Source organism: Amphiura filiformis, chromosome 15 (assembly GCF_039555335.1).
Source record: "Amphiura filiformis chromosome 15, Afil_fr2py, whole genome shotgun sequence".
In the NCBI taxonomy this organism is placed as follows: domain Eukaryota; kingdom Metazoa; phylum Echinodermata; class Ophiuroidea; order Amphilepidida; family Amphiuridae; genus Amphiura; species Amphiura filiformis.
The window spans coordinates 48763951-48774848 of record NC_092642.1 but is presented as its reverse complement, the minus strand read 5'-3'; the positions used below and the strand labels follow the sequence as shown (position 1 = coordinate 48774848).

The 10898-nt window shown below is 38.2% G+C and overlaps 1 protein-coding gene across 1 annotated transcript in view; it reads right to left on the bottom strand.

Annotated features, from left to right (window-relative positions):
- The window catches only part of LOC140171762 (proprotein convertase subtilisin/kexin type 6-like), a 73021-nt gene continuing 62123 nt past the window's right edge, over positions 1 to 10898 (bottom strand). Inside the window, exons 18-24 of the mRNA XM_072195082.1 lie at positions 9948 to 10178; positions 8095 to 8472; positions 6459 to 6692; positions 4565 to 4816; positions 2642 to 2843; positions 1689 to 1795; positions 1 to 296 (exon numbers count right to left, since the gene is read on the bottom strand). Coding sequence (XP_072051183.1) covers positions 28 to 296; positions 1689 to 1795; positions 2642 to 2843; positions 4565 to 4816; positions 6459 to 6692; positions 8095 to 8472; positions 9948 to 10178 — 1673 coding nt within the window. The 3' untranslated portion in view covers positions 1 to 27. The remainder of the gene's footprint in view (positions 297 to 1688; positions 1796 to 2641; positions 2844 to 4564; positions 4817 to 6458; positions 6693 to 8094; positions 8473 to 9947; positions 10179 to 10898) is intronic.

The following is a 10898-nucleotide window of genomic DNA, read 5'->3' as shown; positions in this document are numbered from 1 at the left end:
CTACATACTATACACATACTTTCTATATCACTTACCTAAGCACTTGTCAGTATCAATATAGTGATACATGCCTTCTGGGCAGTCGGACACACAAGTGCCATGACTCAACTTATGCTGAGATGGGCAACTAAGGCACTCATTATTACCAGGTCCCTGGCAGGTTGCACAGTCTGTATGACAAAGTTCACACACAGTCTCATCCTTTTCATCAATTGTTGGGTATTGCCCGTCTTCACAAGGTATATCTTCTTGTTCAATACATTCGCCGTAATACGGATTATACCCATCATCACATGCTGCAAAATATGATATACAAAACACTTAAAATCTGCTTCATTGGGGGAAAGAAGTGAAGATCAATTTTATTAGGCACATTAAAGGAGGATTTTGCGATCCTAGCATCCTCTTTTTATGACATTTTCTAGTAGATGTCCACGAAAAAAGCTTATTCCCAAAATTTCAGTTGATTACGATTTTTGCGTTTGCGAGTTATGCATGATTATGTGTATTACGCTGCTCCATAGGCCACTGTTGTAATTTCGTTCTGGTATACCAGAACAAAATTCATATTTGACGATATTTTTGCTAAACGAATTTATCTGCAAGAAATTTTTGGTACATAAGTATTATGTAGCCAGAGGTTTCCAGTGGTATAAAAAGCTCAACTTTTTGTTGAAAAAAGTGGGGGATAATGCTGTGGATCACGAAATGCCCTTTTAATTTAATAACCCTATAATAAGGTCATACAGATGGGGTGGATGAATGGCGACTGTCTGAAATATATAGTTAAAAGGTTCTGCTCTGAAAAAGTATTGCAAGGCGGTTCTTGAACCACAAGTCTCACCTGCTTTTGTTATTACTTTGGGTAAAAGAAGTAAATGAAAGTCATTCTCAAACCACAATGTTGGATCCTGGGGCTTTCATGGTTTGTACAAATATTTGAACCAACAAAATTTGAAACCCAATTTTTCTTTACAATTTAACCCACTCTATCCCATCCCAGACACCACTTGACCAAACATGATATCACTTGACCCACCCAGGCACCATTTGACCCACCCTGACACCACTTAATCAACCATGACACCCTTGACCTACACTTACACCCTCACCCACCCTGACACCACTTAATCCAATACCGTAAAACCTCATCTACAAGCATATATAGCGTTTTTGATGAAAGTTCAATTAATATGAAACAAGCGTGAATATGCCAATACAATAGATTGGTTTTACAATAATACAAGTTTGTATATGCTTGGATCTGTAATTTATTTGCTCAAAATCCATAATGGCACCTGGATTAATGTAACTTTCATCAAAAGCGCTCTATATGCTTGTAGACGAGGTTTTACGGTATGACACCACCTGACCCACCCTGACACCACTGCCCCACCCTGATATCACTTGACCCAACATGAACCACTGACACCCCTTGACCCACCCTGACACCACTTACACCCACCATGACACCCCTTGCCCCAGCATGACACCAGTTGACCCAACATGACACCACTTGATTTGATATTATCTTAAATGTGGACTCTAACCCCAAAAGTGTATTTAAAAAATGTGTACCCAATTTGTCTTCCAGCTTAGGACCATTTTTTACACATTGCAATATGTGTTCACTTAAAACAGTGACATTTGGAAGGATTTGGGAATGCAGTTCTGAATCTAATACTTACTATGGCAGTCTCCCCAGTCATCACATTCTTGGCAATTAAGGGGGCAAGGGAATCGTTCATCGTCATCATTAACACAATGATTGGAGTGATCATCTTCAGTGAACCCACTGAAAAACAACAGAACAGTTTAATGTGGTGTGTAAATAAAGATTCAAAATATATTTATGTGAATAAGGTCACTAATTTTAATGAACATTCAGAGCTCGAGAAATTTCTAAAAAAATACCACAGCCTACTTGAGATACATCTGATGCAGTAAAGATGGACACCCATATTCGCTTAAATCAAAAGATGTCACATTAGGCTTAAAAAAAAAAAGTTGACTTGCCCTCATCGACCGACCCAAAAATCTGAAACAACACGGTCGCTTTTTTTTGGTTTTTTAAATGAAATTTGACTATAAGAAAATGTCATATTTTGGTTTATAATATTCAAAATAATGTATTTTATTTCGGTTAAACTACGGTATAAAAGACATAAAATCATCAATTACTCACAAATTTCGGTAGCGTAAACATACGCTGTAACTTTAACAGGGAAATGTGGGATGGAAATTGTGTTCAGTCGCATTTCCTGCATTGATTTGAATCACATTTTCGTTAGTATTTTCGATAAATACACGCCTGAAGATGCATACATTTGTAAAGCCCATACTGTCTCTATTTCTCTAAAATTCTCTATGCAAAGTACTAAGCGTCACGTCATATTTTGCAGAAATTGCAAAAAAAAAAAAAGAAGAAATTTTGACCGGGCAGCAATTCCCTGGGTATATATGACTTAGGCTGATTGCGTCATCAAGTCATGTGGAATGCATGCACGCAGAGTGGTTTTAATAGTGAGCTTTAGTGAGACGCAGTTGGGTTAGGGTTAAGTAATTATTTCTCAACCACATCCTATCTGTAACAAACACATGTATGAATTAAATTTACATAAATATGTTAATCACCACTTACTATGGACACGCATTAACACAACGGTCTTGGAAAAGATATGTGTTATCATTGCAGCTGATACACTGCCAGTATGACTGGTCACAATCCTTGCATTCAATGGAGCACTGCTGACAAGTCTTGTAGCCACTCTCTTCCAACTCATAGAACCCTTCTGGGCAGGACTCTACGCATGCTTGTCCCTCGTATGGGTATGAGTACAGACCTAGTCAATAGAAGGGTGAAAAGAGAAGTTCCATTCATAATAAGGGCTCATATTGAAATACCCTACCACATTTTCACACAGAAAGAAGGCAGGATTCCCTCGCATGGCGCCTCAGGAAAGCTCGGCCATAAAAGCGGATGGATTATATGCATCAGTGATACACCCTGCCCAGGATTTTAACAAAAGGCGGCTAGCACAGGAAAGCTGCAGGATGGCGCACACCTTCCTGTGTAAAGGAATTTCAGTATGAGCCCTAAGATTCATATGATGCCTGGCCTGTGTTGGAGAATTGTAACTCTTGAAGAACATGACTTTGTACCAGGCCCTGCAGAGTCGCTTGTCCAGTAGTGCCGGACAATCACAATTTGATGTTGGGTACCAAACACTCTGACAAGCCTGACTGGCAGTCAAATAGATTAAAAATGACAAATATTATTAAAATTATAGGTGACCTGCTACCATGAAATGAGCATAAAGTCACAAATTGTTAGTTTTGAGACATACTGGCTAATGCGTTGGTGTTCTTTGTTTCACACGCACCTGTTCAAGCCAATAGTATGTCTGTGTGTCCTTTGTGAATGGGTGCACAATTGGCCATTCATGACGGACATACTACTGGCTTGTACAGGTGCGCAGCAAACAAAGAACTCAACAGTCAGGATGTCTCAAAACTACCAACTTGTCACAAGTAGGTCAATATGATGATGTGATGCTGAATAGCTTTTCAGATCACCCATACTGTATCTTCTAACACCACACACAAAATGTAGTGCCAGCTTCATTCATTTTTCTACAATAATAGCATATATAATCATTGTTTTCAGACTTTTTTTCCCCTAAGTTAACACCGCCAGGATTTGAACCTGGGACCGCATATACCAGCAAAGGTGGGTACCCAACTGTTACATGACATGCTCTCCTGTCATGAGAGCTAAATCAATATTCATATGTTGGCTGCTCAATACAATGAAATGAGGAAAATGTACATTATCTAAATCTGAAATATAAAGTTTAGGGTAGCAGTCCTAAGGAACAGGCACCAAAAATAACAAAATTAGAATTTATTTTGATGCACAGTGCAATTTCTTGCAAAGTAATTCTTGCAACTCTTCTACTGTGCAGATTATAAAAAAATATCGAGAATCAACTTTGATTGAAACAAATTAGTATATAGGTTTGCACCTGGTTCGGCTGCAACCAGCCTAGTAGATGCGATCTGACTGTGATGATTCAACAGTGGCAGCGAAATTACACCGCTTTGAATCCTTTGGAAAAATGCGCTACATAAATCCAAAATTTATAATTCTTTATTACCGTAACCACTCAGGTATAAGCCCACCACCCTAGATGGCAGATTTCACTTCAAAAATGGGGGTAGGCTTATAACCGGGGAAGGGCTAGTGCTTGAATTTAAAAATAAGAACAATCACCCCCATTTGTATATGCCCAATGTACCAGTAATTTCTATCTTCTATGTCAATTTCTTACAATTTTAAGTGTGGAATGTTAATTATCAAGTGATATATTTTATATTTGTTCTCAAATATAAGAGCAAAGCATTGTTTTGATTTAAGAACTTGGCCAAAATTTAGTACTGGGCTTATACCTGAGTGCACCCTTGTTCCCAGAATGTTTTGAAAAATAGGGGGTGGGCTTATAGCCGAAGGTGGGCTTATACCCGGGTGGTTACGGTGTAAATAAACATAAACATGTGATTTTACCTTCTTTACAGTCTAAGCAGTCTGAAGGGCCTCCCATGACGCATCCATCGCAGCTTTCATGACAATTAAGGCAGATGTTGAGATCAAAATCTGGATAGGTTCCAGCAGGACATACTTCCTCACATTGCTTCTCCGCTGGTTCGTTTTCATCTGGTGTTGTCAGGAATCGGTAATAGTCACAGGAGAGACAGTTGTTGATCTCTGGGCCATTACAAGTCTCGCAGGTGTAGTGGCAATTCTCACAATTATTGCCTGCATTTAAATTTAAAAGCGCTCTGTTAGTACACAATATTGGCATCTGTACATTTCCTTGATCACATCACATATATTTTGTAATTGCAAAATGATTGAATGAGCCACATCATTGTGTTTTATCATTGCACATACTGCCAGTCTTCATCAGTGATTCACTCGTTCTATTCACCAAAGGCTTGCTATCATTTACGACTGCAATTACCTGCAATGCTACACCAAACCTTTACCCTAAAGCCAATCTAAAAAACACATCTACAGCTACACAGCTTGGTTATTCTCATGATGTGATTCAATCAGCCAATCACAACCCAACTTCCATGTTTATGCAAAGTGTGCAATAAATTGATCTGATAACTAGTCCGAATCATAGCAGCAAACACTAACAAAAACCCTCACTCTTTAACTATTAAACAAAGTTGGAAAGTTACTACATGTATGCCAAGAGATATTTAAAATTTTAAAATCTTTTTTAAATATTTAAATCATGTAGCAAGTATTGAACAGGCTGTGCAGTGAACTGTGCAGCCTCTTGTATGCACAGCCTGTTCACATCTTCAAAAAGACTGCCGCATTCAGTGACAATCATGGTGTTTGACAGCTGAAAAATGGAAAGGTTGTACAATTTGAGTTTTTCTAGACATGTACGCCAAGTAACGGCCGTAAGTCGTGAGGCATAAGGAACATTGCAACCTCTCTATTTTTTGACAGGGGTAATCTACAATACAGTTATTGGTAGTTGATCAACCTCAAGTTAACTAACAACCAACCTTAACCTACTAACCAGTAACCCCGGTACTCAAGTTTGGTTTTGGTAGGGACGTGCGCTGAGATTTTGGAAGTAGACCCATAATTATACCAATTTTTCAAGAAATTTGGACCCATTGATATACCAAAAGTCAAAATTTTCGGCCGAATTTACCAAAAATTGTCTTAGTTTTTACAAATTTTCCCAAATTTTGGGAAAATTTTGAAAATTTTGGCTAGATTAAGGAAAAATTGGGCTGTTTTCCGAAAAAATTGAGAAAATTTTGAAAAAAGGACCCATTCATATACCAAAATAGGCTTTGAAAAAGGGGTCATTGATATACCAGAAGGCTGAAAATGCTACCCATGTTTATGCACGTCCCGTATGGTCATTTGTACTGAGTACCCGCCCCCGGGCAGTAACCCTTGTAAAGCGTCAGTAATGATGTTCTTCACTTCTGTACCTTTGTAATATTTGTTTGTGTGTATTGTATACCTTGACTGCTTACATTAGACCCAGTTTTAAGCACCGTTTACCAGTGGGAGCTGGTAGCCTAATGGATAAGGCGTCCAACGTCCGTCTAGAGATCGGAAGGTTGTGGGTTCGATTCCCATGCCGGCACAACCCCTTACTTTTTTTTTTTTTTCAAGTTGGGTTGTGTGCCGGTCAGTATTTGAGTTTATTTGTTGTCCTGTTTAATTGTAACACTTTGGGTTGGTAAACTGTTCATTCTTTCTTATTTAATATGTTCAGTTTCCTCTCGTAGCGAGCAATTATTCCACATTGTGTTTATTTGTTGTTGTGCAGGGTGCGTATCCCCATTACCTACTTTCCTTGTAAAGGTGTCAAAAGATAGGCTGCCGTTACGCCTACAAATTACATCTTACAACTTACCATTCGTAAACTGGTCATCACGACACCCTTGTGCATTCACACATTTAGTGTGGTCATTCTCATCTTCGACATAGCCCTGAGAACATGCCGTGCAATGATTAGGATCACTGATGCATGTTTGACATGATGGATGACAAGGCAAGCATTCACCGTCATCAGGTGCTCCAAATGTACCATCTTCACAGTTTTCTACGCATCGCCTTTCAGGCATATCTTTAGACGTTGACCAGTTGACTGAAATCAAATTCATAAAGTAATATTAACAATATTAACAATAGAGGCTGGCAATATATGGAACAGTGCACCAAATATTTGACATCACATGGATGCACCACTGAACATTATTACTTTTGTATATTTCTCTGCACATACTATTTTAAAGCTTATGATATATATTTTCTAAACACGAAATAAAACAAAATTGACCGGGGCCAACTTTACGGCTGATTCGTAGTGTCCAGTCACATATATATTTATTCACCAATCCTTGAACAAGAACAAATGATAATGATACAAATGAAAGGGAATAATCCGAAATAATTCGGGTGATTACGTAACTGATGCATGTTTGAACCACATTATGTTCTTTGTTCTTAAAATAACAAAAAATGACTCAGGCAACCTCTAATTTAAGAACAATATGATGGTTGAATTGTCAAAAAATATAATTGGGCGGGAGGAATGTGACAAAGCATTGCATTTTCTGAGACCTGACTGTATTTTACAGCTTAAAGCCATATTATAACATTTGTTGAGGAAGACGCCCTCACTGAATTTTTAAAATTGTACTTTATTAAACCAACATACCCTGCAAAAATCAAGACTCTAGGTGCTGTAGTTTTGTCAAAATCCGAGATTTTGAATAAAACGCCGGAACCGGCGCTTTATTATTACGATGGAATTATTAGTCGAACGCATACACGATGTTCATAACACACAGTACGTACATGGCGTGCAGGACGGTGATATACACAACAAAGGGTCGTACCACAACATGACCGAAGGAGTGGTACGTATTGGCGACATGTACGCTGGTAGTAAATTCCAATTTTCTTTGCTTTGCCGTAGTTGTACAACAAAAAAATAAAAGGGGATATATCTGACAGTAAAAGCTAACATTTTATGGCAAACAAATGCTAATCTATTTTGTTTGAAAATGTTATAATATGGCTTTAAGTTGAATTTTAAGGGGGGGGAGGGGGTAGAGGGATATGTAAACTGAAACACAGATATTTAAGTTAAGGTTAGACGAGGTATTGTTGGTCGTAGCAACCAAAAAAAAAATCAATTTTCATTATCTAAATCAATATATTATTGAAAAATAACACTTTGATGTTTTGCAAAAGTTCATTCTACAAATCATACACTTTGAAAACTTGCTTGATTTATTTCTTATTAATGTGTTATGTATGTTTTACAAAAGTGTTGTTGTTTCAGCCCTCTTTACAACATAACATAACTCAAGACCCACCACAGGACCTACAAAAGTATATCTGTGATACTTGAATTCTTCTACACACTCACTATGAAATGATCAATGCAATTTTTACCAAAGCTCACTACCATTCGCAAGATGCTGTGAACTACCAAATCGCAACAGTTTAAAATAGTCGCTAACCTTAACTTGAATACTTACCTTCCAAGAATATACCTGTACTGCAAGAAACACAGTGAACTTCAAGTGCCCCGTCACAGGTAGAGCAACTGTCATGACAAGGGAGACACTGTCTGCCATCAACCACTATGCTGTTTTCTTCATAAGTACCATCAGGACAATGCGTCTCACAGGTCTTTTTGTTATTTTCCTTATGTCCGACAGGTGCAAGGACATACTCAGGATCGCATGAAGTACATTCGTGCACATGAAGTCCTGTGCACTCTTTGCACATTGGGTGACAGAGACGACAGGACTGGCGGGTGTCGTCTCCAAAGTAACCAGGTGGACATGTATCTTTACAGTCATAGTTGAACATGTAGTAGTTGCTTTTACAAGAGAAGCACTGGTCGGGGGCATCTGTAATAAACAGTTATAAAGGTTATAAACAAACCAAAAAAGAAATGCACAAATATATTGGTTGTTTTCAGAATATTTTACTCTGGTTCGGAATAAAACAATTGAATATATGAATACAAAAGCCACCCAAGTCCATACTTTGGCCAAATTGAGTTAAGCATGGGAAAGTGTTGCTATACATAGGCCTGTCATATGTTTGAAAGAACAACTCAAATTCATCCTCTGTGTCTATTGAGCATGTGAAAAATAGCATGTATGAAAGAATCAACCCAAGTCCATGATTTGAGTCTTGTAACACATTGATTGAAATCCAGTATGTATAAAAGTCCACTTGTAACATCTTCATTGCTGGAGAGTGACTTTTGAAAAAAAAATGGGTTTAATCAAGGAAAGTGTGTGGTTTATATTACATGGCAGAATGCTTATCAACATTATACATAACTGTGTGCTTTATTTTGTATTATCTTACTAGTGGTAATATCATTCCAACATTATTGTCTTTGTATATGATTCAAAAAACCACCCAAGTCCAGAATTTAAAATGAACCCCACGAAGTCCCTGAAATGCTAATCGTCATACCTAATACAGTTTAACCCACCCATTTGCACGTACAACTTACCATATTGACCAGGTAAATCTAACTGAATGAATTAAAATGATACACGTTTTTTTTCCTCAAAATCACTTCCCATGGACTTGGGTGGGTTTTGGATTCATGTATTCAATTGCCAGAAAATGTTTCTTGGAATTTTTTTTATGTTTATTGTTTTTGAAAACAATAATTTGGAAAACAAAATTTGACCCCCCTCTAAATATGGGAATATCCTACACCCATCCCACCTAACACTTTCTAATTGGTCATGAGAAAGAAGCATTCTCTTTCTGGAGATGTGGACCCAAGTTTCCCTGAAATTGGATCATTGAAATTATTGTGTATAAGGTATAGAGAGCAAGATTCTGAAACATAACAATGGCGGCAATAACTAACTGTTAATACGAGACTAACATTTTAATCAAAAGTCTTACAAAATGGTTGATCTCAAATGACCTGTGACCCAATATGTGACCTTAAACACCACCAATACATAAAAGTTCTCCTAGTGCAGCTATTAACTAAGTTTGGTTGCAATGGGATTTGAACTGTTCATATGACACCAACTTTGAACTAAAAGTCTAAAATAGTTGACAGACACACACTGACATACAAGTCATGATGCCATAAGGCCTTTTCTTTGGACGACCTAAAAATGTGATCAAGAAAAAACCCCTCCTTACCAACCTTTTCCAGCACATTAAGCCAATATAACAATTTTGTGATGATGGACAAAAATTCCCTGTTGTGTGACCAGCTCAAATTACTTCAACAAACTTATGTTCATGTCATCTTCACCACAAACCCAACCCCCTTGGTCTGGCATCACATTGTCATCAATGCATTCCAATACATATATGAATGAACCCCTAAGTGACTCACCGCTCATACAGGTCTCACACGTATTGCCACATGGCACTCCATGTTCATCTTCCCCACAAACCCAATTCAATGGGTCTGGCGTAACATTTTGATCAATGCATTCAATACATTCCTTAGCGTTGCATCTTCGACATGTTTCATCGCATTCCATGCACGTGTAGCTATCATCATCCATGAAGTACCCTTCCGGACAGAATGGCAAGCATGCGCCCTCTAGCAGATATCGTTTACCTACAAATGAATAAAACACAATGTTTTTACAATAATTGTGTAATACCGAGTCATAGAGCCAAGTAAATAGTCAGGCCGTATGCAGGCATGCCAACATTGAAATTCAGAAACCATACTCCAAGTTCAGGAGTGGAGCGTTTTTGTGGGTCACTGCCAAAGTCCGGGACCCACTTTTAAAACTGCTCCTGACGGGGTTCACAGGGGGCAGCGCCTCTTGAAGCTCCTGGCATTTCATTTAAGGATTTATAGGAGCGAAATGAACAAAATTGGAAACATTATTTCACTATAAAATAGCACATTTTTAGAAATCCTACCCGCTTGCTACATGTAGGCCTACAATTTTGAACAGCAGCCCTGTGTGATCTATAACATATTGCCTGAAATGCTGTGCTGGACCAGAAAATCGGTAAACAAGACTTCAGCTCGAATGACAGTATTTGCTTTTATGTATGTGTGTTAACCTGTTAATGAGTTGACCTCGCTCAGTATCTTTTCTCCTGGATGAGCGCATTCAACCAACTATCTGTGTATTGATTGCAAGCTTCACAATTTGGACCCATTCATCGGTACACAGAAAAGAGGAGCTTATTAACTTGTCCCAAAAGTTTCTTAAGACATAGGCCTATACCATATTTGTTCCATAAACCACCCAGGGCGCTTAAGGGTTCCAAAATGAGCGTTTGTTGCGTTTCGACAGTATTTTTTGTGGGACATGAGAGC